General features: G+C 39.3%; 1 protein-coding gene across 1 annotated transcript; it reads left to right on the forward strand.

Moving 5' to 3' along the window:
* The first annotated feature begins 3,820 nt into the window (after positions 1 to 3,820).
* LOC108680404 lies at positions 3,821 to 18,557 on the forward strand. The gene is made up of 7 exons (XM_047882390.1): positions 3,821 to 5,193; positions 6,274 to 6,467; positions 8,968 to 9,114; positions 10,929 to 11,151; positions 13,785 to 13,928; positions 15,747 to 15,824; positions 16,170 to 18,557. The coding sequence occupies exons 1-7, from the start codon at positions 3,821 to 3,823 to the stop codon at positions 17,494 to 17,496; spliced, it is 3,486 nt and encodes a 1,161-aa protein (XP_047738346.1). The 3' UTR covers positions 17,497 to 18,557.
* Positions 18,558 to 18,785: the final 228 nt, after the last annotated feature.

Genomic DNA, 18,785 nt, shown 5'->3' on the forward strand with positions numbered 1-18,785 from the left:
GAATTTATACAACACAATATTAATGCTCTACATGTTGTAATTTTGAGCAACGTGAATTTTACCACGATTATAAGTCATCTCAATAACAGTCTTACTGACATTTTATTTTCTGCATGCGTAATAGCGTGCAGTGGTCAAGCTATTATTTATTACATCTCGTTATATTCTTGACAAGAAATAACATTTAACAGTATGAATCATGAAAACATCATTGCCCTTTATTGCATGCAATGCAATTTTTTTTTGAATACGAGCAATATTTCGTAACGGAATATTTTCACGCCTAAGCTACATGTCTTGCCGCGTGGCCTTGATCTCTGAACGTTCTGTGTACGTCGATGTCACGCACATAAACTGTACGTGCAGGCGCGTCACAGTAGCAATGCTACTACGTACTCTTATTATCGCTGCTCGTCATTTTACCGTTATTTACTTTTAATATCTTCGTATTTGCAGCTTTTCACGGTTATTTAGAATGAAAAATGACGTTAAGAAGTATCGTATTTACGAAATTCAACATCTGCGTTTGACATTAATATTTCAACATATTAATTGAACATTCGTAACGTTCATCAATGTATGCTATTTTAGCAATTATACTCGCACTGACATTTGAAAAGTCAATTAATTAATTCGGAGTTAACCAAATTGAATAAAATCTCCGTAAAGTGCGGTTTTCTTCACATAATTCAGAAACTTACTTAGACTTTAATTCAGTGTTAATTAGCCCGTCCCTTAAGATTAATTGACGTTTATTATAGCCATGCTAATAACACAAGAAAAAATGTAACAAAGCTCGTCTCCAGAATTAGAAATATCTTCATATCATCACAATTTAAGAAATATTTAATCATCACATCAATAATCGTCATAAGCTAGGAAATCGGAAGACGAATATTTCGTTATAACCGTTATTATCAATCTAGTTGATTTAAGTCGTCTAGCATTATATTATTACTGAGCGATCAATTAATCCACTTCATTATTGAAGGATTATTTTATTACTGAGCGATCTTTTAATTAAAATATCCAATATAAGATATACATCTTTATATTGTTATGGAGCGATTATTTAAATCACCTGTAATAATTATTTGCGCATTTTTACATGGTTAGTGACGATCTAATCACATGTAATTTACAGGTCAATGTTCATCATTTATATAACTTCATCTTCGTATACCTCAGAACTCGTCAGTTCGTTGACAAGATAAATTTTATAATGTCAATATGAAGTTTTTATCAGAGCGGCATTTTAGTTAGTATTAATAACCTCACAGGATTTCATTTCCATCTCATAAAATTATGAGTGAACGGCCTCTTTAATCGTCATCATTAGTAATTTAATTATAACGATAGGAAACATACTCCTCAGTGAACGTGAGCAGTGCCCACTGACGTACGAACGATGGTGCTCAATCATCGTAGTACGATCGCACCCTATCGATTTAATTAATTTACACTCTGCTTATTATTGCTCAACATGTAGTAGAATTTCACACGTCTACGTTTTATGGAAGAACATGTTAATTACGTTGGCAATATTTATAGTAAAAGTTTACTATATTAAGGCTCGCTGCATTAAAGCATATAAAATTTCACGCATGATCAGTGCGTTACTGCAGTTTTTTATATACCTAGGATCTGCTGCAGTTTGTAACCTGTGGAATACATGTATTTATTGACGTCATACATTTATTATTATTATTATTCTACCACGTATTATGTAAGATAGAATACTCAACTTCCGGGCGGCGATACGTTGTCTAGGCGCCTGTAGTTGGTGTTAGCCTGCTCTTAATTCGTTTCGGGTCAGCGCCAGTTGTCCGGTAATCTTTTTGCTGCAACGCTAATCTTGATTATAGCCTTCAATTATCTTCCGCGACCTCTCATCTTGAATCTTGAATCAATGTCACTGCTGCGGTGAACTGGATTCGATGAACTTTTCGTATGGATGGTAGTCGTGACCGCTGCCAGCATCATACTTTATTCGCTCTACGCTCTTCGCTCTTCTGATGTGATGAATACGCTCTTCGCTCTTCTGATGTGATGAATACGATCTTCGCTCATCTGACGTGATGAATGTTCGTCTTCTAAGATTTTTATATTCAGCGTTTGCAGAATATATTCACAGCGCTTTTAGTTAGGAAGACGTTTAATATTTGTGAAGATATATAGCCATCATTTTATTGAAGAAGAAATCTATTATCGCGATTCTTCTTTTCATTATATATGTAACCGATATATCTCAGACACCCACGTTTTACGCATGGTGACATTTCTACCTGTGCATTTCGTATATCCGTCGACGACGTTGTAGACGATGTTGTAGACGTTCTTCTTCGAAGTTTTCGTCGGGCTTCTTCTTCCTCACTATCGTTCTTTGAACTCTCTTGAATAATCATTTTCACAATATTCAAAGTTCATTTTCACTGCCACTTTATCACACGGTCGGGCGCCAATTTGTCAGGATGTGATTTGGTCTGACTGGCCCGATAATATTATATCAATGTTCAGTATTGATTATTAACCGGATGATCTTAGGTTTTGAGTTGAGGGTCCAAGGGTTTTATCTAAGGTCCGAATAAGCGGCAGGTTGATTGAGAGGCGAGTTTCTTAGTTATATATTTACTATCTATATAGGAATACAAGGAAGCTTGGTGATAAGTACACAAGGTAGGTTTTAGATGGTTACTCTAACGACGGAGACTACTCGACGCCGGAGTCAGGCCTGGTCCTGCGGACTACATGATGGCTGTGGCTGCCTAAGACTGACTGAAGGTCTGCTCGAAGAGCTTATATAGGCATGCTATAGAGACGTCACGGAAGTGACGCAGTAACTGCTAAAATAAGTAAGGGAGTTACGGTAGCGTGCCTGACATATTTGGACTAACAACCACGACATTGAGACCGTCTCACCTGTCATCTTCAACCTGGAGGGCAGAGAAGCCCCCTGAGACAAACTCACAAGACTGTCGCTCGCACCGTGCTGGAGAAACCCACCAGCGTCATCATGCGGAGGTGCACAACATTAATCGACCAACGATTGCTGGAACCATCTTAATTTTGAATTGGACCCCAGCTATCGATTTCCAAGCTACCGGATTTGTCTAAAGTAAAATTTGAGATTGTTTGCGTAAGGACTTTCTGGCTCGAAATTTTTGTGTTGTATCCTATTTACGTGTATTATGTACTTTTGTCCAACCAAATTTCACTATTCAATGCTTCTCTTAACTTGAAAATGGATGTTGCTGCATTCGGGGCGTCGGTAATATGTTATTGTTTGCTAAATCTGCCTTTTGATCTACCAACGTCATCTAAGAATAATTGCCCAGCTCCTTGAAAATTCAAATGCACTCTCTGGTCGTAAATTGTACGCATATGGTCAAATAATATAAGTTATACTAACGTATACAATAATACAACCAATACGTGATCTTTTAAACGAAAATTTATTTATATGAACATCTGAAATAGTTTATTATTTGCAATAGTAATAGTGAAAAGTAAGTTCCCAGTATAAACTGCGTCCATTTACGGCTCCTACAAGGTTCTTCATTTATCATGCTTTTACCATAATTTCTAATATTTTTATAAAACATTCACATTAATAAACATAATAAACTACAACTTGATACAAGATATAACGAAAAGTTCCCTGAGCAGGAATATCATACATCATCATACAAGATCTTCCACCACACATCACAATTTATCTTTGAAACAATTTCACTTGCTCGCATAAGGAAAATACAATATATACTGTATTGGTAAAAACTATTATTTCATTAATTTCAGATAAACACAACAGCTGGCAAATATGGCTACCATCGCTCAGAATATTTCTCTCGTGCCAGGGATTGAGCTTTCACCTCGGGAAGCCAACAGGTACAAGAACATTTTTGCCGTCCAAGTTCCCATGTGTGAAGTTTTCAGAGCCGTACTAAAGTGGGAATGCAGCGACAAGCAGCAAGGGCAGACTTATGCAGACTACTTTGAAGAAAAATTGGAGCTCTATGAATCTAAACATGAATATTTGAAGAACCTGCTTGGAGTCAAGTTTAAGACGCCTAAAGTTACACTTAAAGCTAAGGAAATAAATATGCTTCGGGAAGACTCATCAAAATATGATGTAACTCTCATGTTTTCATTTTTGTGCGAGATCTTCAAATCCAAAGAAACATACACAAACGCTCTCCAGGTGAGAGTTCCTAACCAACTAGAATGTCTGCTAACAACTGCCAAAAAACACAGGAATGATGTCGTGCATCAAGAGGACACTGCTGTGGACCCTAATAAATTTGATGAAATTGTCGAAGCTTTGCGTGATGTGATAGATGAAGCTGGCAACGTGTACAGCATCCCTGCTGATGAAGTAACGAGAGTCAAAACCCAGATAGATGGGATGTGGGATGAAGTGCGCACAGATAATGAAAAAGCTAAGGCTTATTGTCGTTTCTTTCTGCAAACTTATGGAAACAAAGAAGCTAAAGTCATGTGGGAAGCGATGTTGTCTGAAGAAACTCTGCTCTTTGGCGATGACAAAGTTGAACGCTCGAAAGTTTTCCATTCCCTGGAATTGACACTACAGAAACCTAAAGATCAACCCGAAGACAAGATCTCCTACACCGAACTCCTAACTGGGAACGATAAGTTCATTGTAGTCATTGGCGAGTCCGGGTCTGGGAAATCCACTTTGGCCAAGAACTTGGTGATACAGCACCATGGTATCTCAGATGCAGAGGTAGAAATGCTCAATCTGGAGAATCACAATTTGTTACTTTACTATGAATGCAGGGATGTTTCTACAAAAGAATTTGCTGATGTAGTAGAAGAAAACTTTGAGAAAGTGTGCCAGAAACTCGGCCCTAAAACTGTTATCCAAGGAATCACCGAGTCTAACCCTTTGATTCTCATTGATGGTTTTGATGAATGTAATAAAGACTCGTATAAGGTTGTGCAACAGATGGTGAACAAAATGAGGAACCATGAGTGTCGTGTGATCATCACCACCAGGCCAAGTGCTGCTGATGAGCTCATGGACTTTCTGAAGCGAGAAGGCGTGAAGTTCCAAGAATATGAGATATCGGAAATTTGTGATTTAGATGACCAACTAAGGTTTTTGGAAAAGTATGAAAAACATGTCACTCCACATGCTGAGAAAGTTGGAAAGAGCTTCAGCGCTCTTGGACGGCACGTTCAAAAATTTTTTGTTCGTCCCATTAATTTGGTTCTCTTTTGTCACTTAATTAGTCTGGAACTTTCCTGAAAACATAAATGATTGGAAATCTTATGCTGCTGTAGCTCAAGTCACGTATGATCTGTATGAGAAAATTATTCAGTCAAAGCTGGCTTCCCACTCCATTGTTGACAAGGCTGGCCTTATCGATTCTTTCTTTCAAGACTTAGGCAATTTCTCCTTGAAGATGACATGTGAACGTCATTTCGTTTTCTCTGCAAGGCAAGTTGTTGATTTGATACGCAGTATCAGATCAAAACTCAGAGAATATGGGGTGCTTGGGACGCTTGATCCTGATGCTCTTCGGGGTGTTGTATTGAAAATAAAACGTCCAATGAAAAATTCTAAATCGTGCACCTATTTCTTTCATCACACGAGCATACAAGAACTGTTTGCTTCCAAGCCTGTCTTAATGGAGCTCCGTGCGAATAATGCCTTACCGCCCATCCTGATGTCACAGAAAATTGAATTTTTCCAGTGAGTTTTCTGTTGAGAAATATTTAATTGAGTTTCTTAACATTGTCTCTGACATAGAAAACTCATGCGGTTGTCGTTAGAGGATTAAATAATATTTTTATCAGGCCTGATTCCACCTACGTTTCAAAGGGCTAAATTAAAATCATTTTATAAAGAGACCTAGTTAATTTAGGTCTTAATAAATTAATTTGACCTAATTAATGAATGTGTCACTGAACACATTATCTTTTTGTGCTGTTTTGTTAAAATTATGAAGTTTTGGAAGCTTTCCTAAACTCTAGAACTGCGCAACCTTATCACTTCCTCAAATGCATCCGAATCATTTGGTAATGTTTGGGATTCATTCACCATTCAAACGCAACTATACAGACAGACTTTAAATGGAGAAAGCAAATCATTTATATTTTAGTAATAAGTAGTACAATTTTGTCAGAGGGTTTATTTTTCATAATGACTGATATTTTTGTTCAGAAATGAGCAGAACCATATGCAGATTGTTCGTGTGATTTACTTATGAATTAGCCTCAAAAATAATAATTGACTAATAATTCAAACAGGCACTCAGAAGTGATCACGAATGTGTTCATGGAGCTGAGTGCTGCTGAGGATCGCACTGTCTTCTTGAATAACTGGCAGCTCCTGCGTGATGCAGTTGGAGACGTTGACAAGCGTTTCTGGGAGACAATTGTACGGAACTGCCCTAATTCGCAACACATTGCGGCAGCGATTGCTGAAGTCTACTTCGATACAGGTAGCTCGTTTCTTGAGTACCTTTAGTGCTTGGGAGCTTTCACTTCTGGCATTGTATACACAGCAAAACAGACACAACACGCCATACAACAGATAAATACACTTGAAAATAAATGGTTCAACATGACTAGCACAACCAGGTCCAAAATCATCTCCCTCACGAGGCGAAAAGCATCTGAAATTATCCATTGACAACACTAAATACCATTAGACAAAGGAACCATCATAGAACTACACTACACAACGCACAGCTTTAGGTCCCAGATAAGTGAAAGAAAAGCAATAGAGCTCACAAATTCACTGAAAATACATAAATTTCATCACCTCAAACTCAACGTAAACAAACACACCCTATACCTCACATTTGTTAGATCGTACCTCATTTAGGTCGATATACCCCTACACACCATGTTTAAAACATCAAGTTCCCAAATGCAAACATTCTAAAATAAAGTCATAAAATTCATTGCAAACATACGCTGGTCCGATTTCATACCGTTACGAACACAGCACGATTAATGCAACATTCCCACCATAAATACGGTAGTCCACCAACAAGGTCGTGAAACGTGGCACACCATAAAATCACACGACCCCCAGCTCTTCAACCACTTAACATTCCCTCCAGCCGCCACTGCAAGGCAATACCAGTCGTTCAAAAGCTCCAACTACTCGTAATAGGCCCCCAACCTACACCTCTGTACAAATAACCACCAATCACACAACATACACAGCACCCACATCACCTTCATATACATTACGACACGTCCGCCACTCCGCATTGTCTGGTCGGCCGGTGCTCACTGCTCAGACCATGATGACGCTGACGGCCTGAGTCTGAGTCCTGACACGACTTGCCGAGAGTGAAGCACGGGAAAGGCGTGATCAAAAACCTGTACCACTAAACCAACTGACATTTCTCCGAGTCTCGAGTGATTCACCTCCTTCACCTTCATCAACGTAACCATTATCTCCACTCCTCCCATCAAATCATCATTTAAAATACTAATAAAAATAAACCAAAAAAGTAAGAAGCAAAATGCCTGTAAATAGAAAGTTCGCATTATTTTTATATACATTATTTTTTAACAGTACTCAATCGTCTTACTTTAAATATTGCATCGAACTACAAATTCACCCCTCACTCCTCTACAGAAATCAATCAAAGCCCGGACGGGTTGCCTCCCATCCCCACTTAATCCAAACCTAAACCCAAACAAAGAAACAACCTAATTATGCACTATGCTCCTATTTTCATCTTCTACTGTATGGCCACCCTGTGCTACCTCTTGCTTTTTCATCACTTTCCTACCCAAATAAAAATTATGAGTGGAGCACCTATGTTTTTAAGATGGCAATAGGCGGACGCCATAGATGGAGCAGCTATGATTTATATAGTGAATTAAGGGTGGCGTGCACCACCTTTACCATACTTATAACCTGCCTATGGCCCCCCTACCCGTAAAGCTCTTCTTCCGCAAATAACTACCCATTGGCACCAGTGGCACATTGACGAGCCACAGATGGCCACTTTTTAAAATGAAGTCTTAAAAAATTTTTGATTTAGTTTCTAATCCGATGCTTATGTATTTACTGACATAGTTCCACACAATCAGCGTTGTAAGGGCTGCGTACATATATCTACCATTATAGTACAAGAACAATGTCAGACATGTAGCGGGAACATGTTTTCAGAGTACCATACACATACCTCGTGAGAAATCGAGTTGAAGAAACTCCCTGCCTGCAGGATTCGAACTCCGGTCTCCCACACGCGAAGCAGAGCCTCTACCGTTGGGCTATAGGAGAGGACTAGGCTCTAGAGTAATTTAAAAATATTTGACTGAAGTATTGCAAGTATTAATTTCATCGAATGTCAGAAGTTAGTGCTACCACCGTGATGATTAGATGGTTCCATCAACAATTTTATTTGAACATGCTGCTACATTCAAATAAACAGCCACTGAAACAAACTCCGTTTATTCGTAACGAACTATGGTTCAGCTCAGAATAAAGGCTACGGAAAAATGCTTAATAAGCATCGAAGTTTCATAATGTGAACATTACACCAATTTTGACAGCTGTTTGATTCGAAATATTTCATAAAGAATATTCTTGCGTGAAATAAGAATTGATATCACTCGATTATTTTGAAATTTCAGGCGTGAATTACCTGCTCCACTTCGTGCCACTATTTTTCTCTTGCATAATCTTCAATCTTTTGCGTACAAAAGATACCAGGACCACTCTAGTAAAAATTTAGATTACAGTCAAGATGTGCTGTAGGCTACGTTCTTCAGGGAAGGGATCATGATAGTCCATTCGAAGCACGGCAGTGGTGGTCTCCGACAGGCGTCCCAATTTAGACTTAAAATCGAAATAATTATCGGACTGTTTAAGCAAATTTCCCTAAATAATTAAATTCCACTATCGAAGTAAGCGATAGAAAGACGAATTTTTATTCGTATCCCTCTGCGTAAAAATGATACTTTTTTGACGAGCAAATAATCCGGAAAGCAGATATTTCGAGCAGGACATGGTAAAGATTAGTAGGAAGCAGGTCATAGTAAAGATTAGTACGATGCTCAACGCCGACTTCCGTAAACCCAACTCGTGTGAACGTGTGCTTGCTTACTCGACTGCTCGCTGTGCTTGCATGGGAGCCGCCGAGCCGCTGTGCTTTAGAGATGCCTTACCTCTACAGACTACGTCGACGTGGCTTTAGAGTTCAGATAAATGGGGCGATTTGAGAATATTGTTTATATTATATAACACACTCAATCGATCCATGCAATTTATACTTAATGATACAATAATTAGTCTGAATTGATCGCAATATTTTCAACACAGCCAGTTGGCGTATACGCAAAATTCGTAATAAATTTACTCAATGTCTCATGTGAACATAAAAAATTTGATTCGCTGTCATCTTTTGAGAAACTATTTTTTGCGACAAAAATTTTCCATTGTTCTGCGGACAATTTATATCAGAAGCAGTGTGATACATGCCCAGTGGCTTCACTTTGGTTTGGAAAATTTGTGAACACCTTGTCTATCTGTCAGTTTTTCTCATACCTACTGAATTCACGCTAAATTTTCGCTAAATTTTCTTAACAGAACTTAATCTTATATGCTAAGCACACAGAACGTTTCGTCTCAGAACGCCGAACGAACGCCAGAACGCCAAGCACAAGTCATGGTTTCGTCTTAATCTTGAATGACCTGCAACCCAAAAGCACCTCTCTACGTTGGATAAATTACATTGGCAAATACCTTCGTGCACTGTGCAGTTTGGGCAAACGGTTATCGGTGGCTCACAAGAGATTTGTCTGCAATGAGCCATAGATGTTTCAGACCCTACAAATCATCGATGATTCATCGATGACTCCCACCTTTACTCGCCACTCTTTCGATTTATTGGTGTTTTATTGTCGATTTTCGGCAGATCTGGCCACCCACCGTTACGCCACCTATAATCTACTATCGCCACCTATTATCATCGGTGCTCCACCCTTAATTTTTATTTGGGTAGTGGCACCACCAAAAACATCACCATCACCACAACCAACATTATACCATCGAATCAGCGAGAATCTTCATTTTGTCAATGAGATCCTTGATAGCCGTTTCTTGATGGTTGTTTATGGACCTTGTGGTCATTCAGGGGACACAAAGTCTTTTTAACAATGATATCTATCACCTCATAACAACATAGAATAATTATATAGAAAATATTGAAGAAGATTTATACATTACCTGAATTTATGCGATTTCTGTCTGTTGACCTGCCTTAATTGCTGAATTCACGCACATCCTAGAGACAGTTTTGTTAACAATAATTCTTCTCTATTTGCCAAAATTAAAGAGGAAAGTGTGAACAGAAATGAATGGTGTGTAGGATAAATCAACAGAAAATAAAATACAACAAATCTGGCAATAATTGCCAGATATTCTATCGATATAAAATTTATTTGATATAACGTAAATTTCTAGACCACAGCAGATAGTGTGGGCATCACTCTATTTGCTTATTCTTTTTCAAGTGTTACGATTCGATATTTTACTCCTCTGAACATTGTCTACACTCACAGAGAAGAATGTGTAATTTCTCAAATACTGCTGCTCTCTAATACCCTGAGCTCGAGCAGAGAGCAGGCGTGACATGAAGGAGTTCACAGTAAAGACTTTCTCATTATAGTGAGCTAGCAGGTACATTTTGATCCAAGGCTTGCGGGTGTCTTTAATGAGCATTGATACATAACCTAATACATCACTTGTGCTCCATTTGTTGTTACTTATCAAACCTATGTAGAATTTACACGCTTTTGTAATTGCGATCTTAATCATAATCATACGCCATAATCTTCACGGATTCGTTATTATCGTAACAATTTGCAAAGATTTAATGAATAATGATGATGATTGGATTTCAAGGTAATAATCACCCATTTTTATTTTCCAGATCATAAGAGGTTTGCACACGCAGGCAATGTTGATGTCATTGCGCCGCTGCTGCCTCACCATCAGCCCGCCACCCTCGGAGTCGGGCTCCTTGATAACCCAGCGCCCGAGTCGTGGCGCCAGGTGGCCAGAACATTCACAAACAAATTGGATTTGTTACTCCTAGATAACCTCGAGTGTTTTACACCAAGTGACCACGTGGTTGAAGCTTTGAGCTCTTCAAGGTGCATTGGCCAACAGAGGTTATTTTGTTGAGAGCAGTTCACACACAATTGGCAGCCATTTTGTGGATACTTTTTAAATTTTTTTTATTGAGTCTTCTCAATTATTTATTTTTGACGGCTAATTTTTTTGTGCAGTTGCGTGTTGTCAGCTTTTCATGGTTGTATTGAGGACACAAGCAGCATTCAGACCTTGGCAAAAGTTGCAACCTCCGACACAGATTTCATAATTGTCATGCCCCCACACGTTGACTTGACTCCCCTACAAGACAAGCATCAAGTTTTGAGTCAGTGTAGAAAAATAGAAATTTATTTGCAATACCGTAGCTTTTATTGGAAACTGTTAACATGGAAACTGATGAAATAGTCAAAAAGTCCATAATTTAAATTTTTTCAAAGTTGTGGTAAAAGGTATTATGTGATTTGATTCACATGATCGTATACATGATGCTCCAACTCTTCCCACATGTAAACAACCTAGACAATGTATTTTCTATGAATCATTTCATAGATTATTTCCCTTGCAGGAGTGATTGTTGAACTCTCCACATGTCAGGGTAATGCTGTTGCACTCCCCGTGTCTCCTCGCACTTTTGTACGGGTGAAGCATATTGCCAAAAATCAGCACGAGTTCTTGACTCACACCTTACTTGGCCTTTCCCCAGTTGACAACAGGTATAGTGTTTAAATTACAATCATGAAGAAATACATGCCCTCATTCGGTTCATGAGGATGTCCAAAAATATCCTCTTCAACTGCATTGGGTCGATATGTATTAGTTTAAATTGGCCATGAGCCTGTACTAATGCAAAAATTAAAACTAATGTAACTGATAAGAAATCTGCCAAAACATGCCACGCATATCAAGAATAGTGAGTGGTTGTAGTCTCTACAGTCTACACACTACACTGATGTGCTACATTCTTGAACTCGTGAGCTATTAGTATAGTATAGTATCTTCGGCATTGAGGAATAATCCTAGATAGGCCTGTCGCCGATTCTTGTACTTTTCTTGACTAGACTGGCCTTTTGATCAAATCTTTTCAACGGACGCTAGGTTTAAAATCGCTTCTAGATTTCAGTTGTTCCGTAGGGTACGAGGCATTTCAAGACTAAACATATGCTCCTGCATGGCTTTGTCTAGTCTGTTCTTGAACGCGTTCATACTCGGAGCGTCAACAATATCTTCCGGGAGGCTGTTCCACATGTCGGTGACTCGAAGCGAGAAGAAATGTTGTCGCATGGATGAGTTGTACAGCAGGCAGTTTTTTTAGTTTATAGCCGTGGCCCCTGGTGTTGGTTCTTTTTTCAAATTCTAGTAATCCTTCTGGGACCTTGTACAAACCATGAGCATACTTGTATACTTCAATGAGGTCACCACGTAGGCGACGATAACGGAGATTGGGAAGCTTCATAATCTTCAATCTTTCTTCATAAGACTTGCCCTTTAAGCCTGGAATTATCCTTTTTGCACGTCTCTGAACACTATCAGCTAAATTTTTGTCCTTTTTAAGTCTCGGTGACCACACAACGTTTCCAAACTCTAGGTTCGGGGGCACGACAGAGGTGAACAACAGCGTCGTCATTTCTATATCTAGGTAATCGTAGGAGCGTCTGATCAGCCCAAGCAGTTTATTGGATTTATTAACTTGCGTTTCAATATGCCTCGAAAATTTTAGCTCCTTGTCGACACAAACTTCAAGATCTTTTTCCACGCATTTCTTTTGATGAAGCTACTATTTTATAAGAAGCTACGTCTTTGGACTCGTATGCTACTATGTCCAAAATATGGCAACGTGCAAGAAAAATGGCAGCTAAATTAGGCTTTGACAAACCATACGTGAAGGTGGAGCTACAGAGATGGCGCAGCATTGGCTTCCGAACCAACACCCTTGCTAAGTTTCCTTTAATTAGGAAGCTCGAGACGCAGTAGTATTATTTCATTAAGACCTCATACATCCCATTCGATCATTTTTTCACGGACTAGAAATATATTTTAAAACAATTTTTGAGAATAAAGAGCGAATCTATAGATTTTTTACGTTCATGAGTTACATAGCAAAAATCACGTCGTACGTCACTGAATGTTCATCCTCTGCCACACACACGATTCAGCACCAAGTTTCGCTGTGCTACCATATCCTAAGCACTCGCGTCTAGTCAAGACGAGCAGTAAAATTTAGCACAACCGTGGCATATTCAGAACGCACGTTGCTTAGGGCTGCGGAGGTCACCAATGGTCGAGAAACTCGCACATACAGCCTTTGGGCAAACGAACATCATGTCGAGTACTTTTGGAGATTTGCGAAGTTTGAGATTTGCGAACCTTCATGATTGAAGCCTGACGACCGACGACGAGACGATGGACCTGAAATACTTAATATCTTCTGACGTGCAGCCGTTGCCCACATATATTACTCTTAAACCAGCTCTGGAGCCAACGACCAGAGCTACGAAGCCGTAGACCTTGTTAGAAATATCAAAGTCATATTAGTTCAGAACTCTTTAAAATGAATGTTGAGGACAGGCTTGGCTGGTTCCTGTGGGAATTCTTCATTCCGATGGTCATCTAAGACATAAGTTTTTTATTGGTCCAGTCTCAAAACTACGCTAATGGAATGAACCCCCTACCTCAGGTTTCCGAGGCTGGAGCTGTGTGACTGCGCATTGACTGAAGCGCAGCTGCAGGAGACGCTAGCAGAACTGCAGCGGGCGGGGCTCAGGACGCTCTTCCGGGACCGGCAGATCCATGCGGGGCCCAGTCGAGCGCTGAAAATTCGGTAAATGGACTTGTAGAAACAATTTTTAGTTAATGGTGCATCTGGAAGTTCAGTGGGACAGCTGAATTTCAACCAAAGTGCCTGCCTAGATCCATAGAAACTTCGGTTTGTCATTCATATCATGAAGGCCTGTGCAGTGTATGTGCTAAGTACCAAAGCAGTCATTGAACCACCTGCTCAACTTGTTGCACTAAACGTATTTGATGAAATTTTGGTGATCACTGTGCAACCGGATAATATTCACGTCGCCTGCAGGTAAATTTAAGAATACAATTTTCATTTAACATTGAAAAGGTTGATTCAACCTCAATGATATTGTCGCTATGATTAGTGATAAATCTACCACTGGTTTACCTCCCAGCGGCAATTTTCGATCATGCCACTGCGTATTTAAATCTGTTAATATTCGCGAAAGTTTGTAGGTTTGTTTGAAGTCTGGCCCTGGAAATGCGAGTCTCTAGATGCGGTTTGGGCGCGTATCCACGATGCTTAACATGTGGAGATATTACGTGGTGATGAAATCCCATTCTTAACGGTGGAACCACGAGACATTGGAAAATGTGGGTGTAAAGATTTGTTGTAAAAATTTTACATGTAATCGATAGTTTGACAAGGGTTCATTTTATTCATTTTGAAAACTTCAAAGTTCAAAATAACATTAAAAAATGGAGCTATATGGGAGTACCTATACACTGTTATACAAAATGTAGTTTAACCGGGTAATTCTTTATTCATTACTCTTCACTTTGGGAATTAGAGGTTGAGCCGCTAGTATAGTAATATAAGCAGCTGATATTGATGTTTTATCTTCGATGTGATCCTATATATAGTTGCTGGTAATTTAGTTTGGATTCAGTTTTCCAGTGTGCTGTGCTAGGATCTATGACCACTTTAAGACCTTGACTCACCAATAGATTAATTCCAGAAAAATGTCCGGACTTCGTCGTGAGCACAGCTAATTATTAACACTAAATTTATAACTAGGTCCTATAAGTTCTTTATTGCATATCTTAATATAGGAAAGATGAATGAAGAGAGAGTTTTAATTCTTAATTACTTATTTAGAGTTAGACAAGGTTAGATTTCAGAACAAGAATAGCTAAGGTATTAGTAACGACACTATACAGGGTGTCAAAAAAAACGATACTCAACTTTGTATGGCTGTAACTCAAAAAGTAATAGAGTTAAAAATGTTTGGAAGGTCAGGATTTGTTCCCTATGTTTTTTTGCATCTCTCCACCAAAAATCAGACAGATCGATGTAGCCATAAGCGTTTGATAGAACTTTCAGTTACATGTGCTAAAATCGTGCTTGCTCAAAGTTTTAGTAAGATCATTTTGCATAATCATTACGTTGTCTTGACATGTTTTCTTTTCTTTTCGCTGTTTTATTTTTTGTATCTTTGGTGAGACAAAAACATGGCAATCTTTGGTGAGAGGCAATCACGACAATCTTTGGTGAGACACAATTATGGCAATCTTAATTTGGTGAGAGATAATCATGACAATCTTTGGTGAGAGACAATCATGGCAATCTTTGGTGAGACCACGGTACAGACGGTAACGTGGTAACCGCAACAGCAAGTATGGGTGGTGACGGTAGACAATCAGACAAAAATTCTGACAGTTGCTGCTCTGTTGTCTCTTGTTAATTGAAATAGAAGTTGCCTGTTTAAACTCTTGGAAGCTAAGTTTGATTACATTCTCCTCACTGAAATTAGATTTCTACAATTACCTGGAGCTATTTGTAGTTCTTTTTTCACCATATCAGATCGATGATTATTTTTCTGTGATACACAAGTGTTCTCCTCCCATCCAGAGAGAACACAGAGACGAAGGATTGCTTGCTAATTCTCACCGATGAGCCGCCGCTTCCTCCCCAGTCAGAACCCAGCAGGTTGGTACCCACAGGTTCTGGATCGAATGGGATTCCACGTTGCATGACATTTCTGAGAAAGGTTTTTAGTGATTTACGAAAAATTTTGTGAACTTTGTTTCTAAGAATCTTGTTTTGCGCATGCTCCGGGTCATATTTGCAATTATACAATTTTTGTTGTTTAAATGATCGCTTTAGAAACCGAAATTGAAATGAGAAAAGGTCGAGTTTCCAGCCCTGTTTATCAAATAATTCATACATATTTCAAGATTATTTCATTTGGAAATTTCGAGCAGCATGCATGACACTTTGAACTTCAAGTATTGATTGCAAATTGTATTTAATCTTCATTTTATAAAATTGCAGGTCCGCCTCATCAAAAAATTTCATGTCGCCTGCTAGTCTCCCCGGAGCCTCTGCCGTCGGTGAGGATGACGCTCGTCCGTTGGCCTCATCATGCGGGGACCTGGACGCCGTGTACAGGAGTCTGTACGCCCTGAACGTTGTGTTGCCTCCCGCGTTGCGATTTGTACTGGAGAAAGTGTGCGCAGACAAGCCTTCGCAGGACACTTTAATGAAATATCTGCTGTCGAACAAGTTTCGTGGATTTAACAAACCGATAAATTATGATGTTCCATTCCCACCAGTGCAGGAGGCTCTGGAAAAATATAATTGCGAGGAGATTGATTCACGTCCATTCGATGCTCTGACTCTAATTCAGATTGTTTCCGAATTTCTCACAGCGGGGTCACTGAAGTTGATTTCGGGTGAACCGGTAGACTATGAGAACTTGATGCTTCTTATGGAAGAAGTGCAGGAGCTCAGAACTGCGGTGTCCGTAAACCAGTGCGATGATCCTTCAAAACTCACTGGGATGCCCGACAGGATCACTGAGATCGCAAACGAGTTGATAGGCGAGGCCGCTCAGCAGCACCGCGTGCCGGATGCTGAGGCGGAGCGGGTGAAGGAAGCTTGCCAGGCGCTCTGGGATAAATACTCTGCTCTGCGCGTCGATGATGACGCCTTTGTAGTCTATCGCTTTGTAGAAGAGAACAGAGAAAGGATTGCCTACCTGGAATTAAAAAATATATTTGATGGACGGTACATCTGTATTTACGAATCTCCAAGTCATAGGCTCAATCAGCCTTATGGGCTGATCTGCAATCAGCCCATGCATATGAGCTTAAAGCTGATCGTGCCTAGAGTAGGACATCACTCTCCATTTAATGCTCACATTTTGGAACTAATCTATGGTAAGACGCATGGTTTCTTCCTCCATTTCAAGTGCCATGACACAGAATCCAGCAGTTTTTCTGATGTAATCAAGAAAACATTTCCTACAGCCTGTAGCCAAATTGGAGTGCGCAACGTTGAATATGTTTTGATGAGTCAATGTCCTGTAATTTTCATCGAGGGCTACGATGAAGCCAACGCCACGTCCAGCGTTGTCGTCGAAGAAATTATCTACAAATTTCGTAAAATCCCATGCAAGTTCGTCATAACTACACTTCCGGAAGTTGCTTCCTCTCAACGCAATATCCTTGCAAATGAATCTACAGGCATCATAAAATCACTGATTTTACCTCATGAGTTGAAAGTGTCTAACTCCCCACGACGTACTAGGCCCGGGAAGCTTTTACCTCACAGGGGCCGAATTTCGGGGGCCCCCTTGAAAATTCTGAAAAAAATCTAATCTTGAGTCTCGCCTTGAGGCCAAGTCAGACGGCGAGCTTGTGTTTGGGGCCTTATTTGGTCAAACCCCTAATTTTCGGCTAGCGTCTTTTGCTTATATCCCGGATCGTGCATAACGCCCAGAAACTTCAACATGAAAATCCGGCGCTGCTGTTTTCGGACAAAGTTATTGTTCGATTTTTCTGCAATTTGGTATGCCACTCGAGAACACTTGCGTGCATTCAAAAAAATTTTGAGAAAAGTCGAACCGTGATTTCAAAAATTATACCTGAAAAAACTAGTTTTTAACCTTTAGCTCTCCAACCTCGTGGTCTACTGCCCTAAATTGTATTTAAGCTAATTGGGCCTGGGCCAACATTTTCGTCACGGCTAATTTTTTTTTGTAGGAATCGTATGTTGAAAGTTGTAAAAATGCACTTGAGAAAAAGTTTAATAACTATTTCCATGACGGTTAAATTTTATGGCTCATGTCGAGTGAAATTATTCTGTGGGGTCTCGTGCATGTAAAAAACATTTTGATGAAATTCGAGCCGTAGGTTTTGTCAAATCCCCTCAAGTTGTCGAAAAATTGCGAAAAAAACGCGAAAAAGTGGCCCAATTGGAGGATCCGGTGAAACAATCATAAGGTCTAGAGGTCTCTTTTTAATTCAAATTTGTAACCAAGAACTTAAGTTATAATCCCATTCTAACTTCAATCCACTGTCCCTGAAACTTTTTGAGTTATAAGTAAAAAACATTATTATTATTATTATTTTAGGCGTCTCGGAAATTAAAATCTCGCTAATCAAGATATGGGTTTAAACAGCTCATCTGATAGATCTCAATAAGATCTTTCAGTCCGTGTAAAAATTTTCAACCGACGCAATTTTTACCCGTTGTTTTACCATGAAATTTTTTGATAAAGCGACGATAAAATCCAAACGGTTGTGGATAGAGGAACAAGTCACTCAGAATAAACTAGTAAATCGAAAAAGTATTGGAATCCGTTGTGGGCCTTTTTTCTTTAAAACGTCTCAACATTAGTGATATTTTTTTATTTAAAACGTCTCATTTCGGTTCCAGGTGTTGGTTCTTGTTTCAAATTCTAGTAATCCTTCTGGGACCTTGTATAAACCATGAGTATACTTGTATACTTCAATGAGGTCCCCACAAGCCTTCTGGGACCTTGTATAAACCATGAGTATACTTGTATACTTCAATGAGGTCCCCACGCAGACGTCGATAACTGAGGCTTGGAAGCTTCATAATATTTAACCTTTCTTCATAGGACTTGCCCTTCAAGCCCGGAAT

This window comes from Hyalella azteca, unplaced genomic scaffold (assembly GCF_000764305.2).
Source record: "Hyalella azteca isolate HAZT.00-mixed unplaced genomic scaffold, Hazt_2.0.2 contig10325, whole genome shotgun sequence".
In the NCBI taxonomy this organism is placed as follows: Eukaryota; Metazoa; Arthropoda; class Malacostraca; order Amphipoda; family Hyalellidae; genus Hyalella; species Hyalella azteca.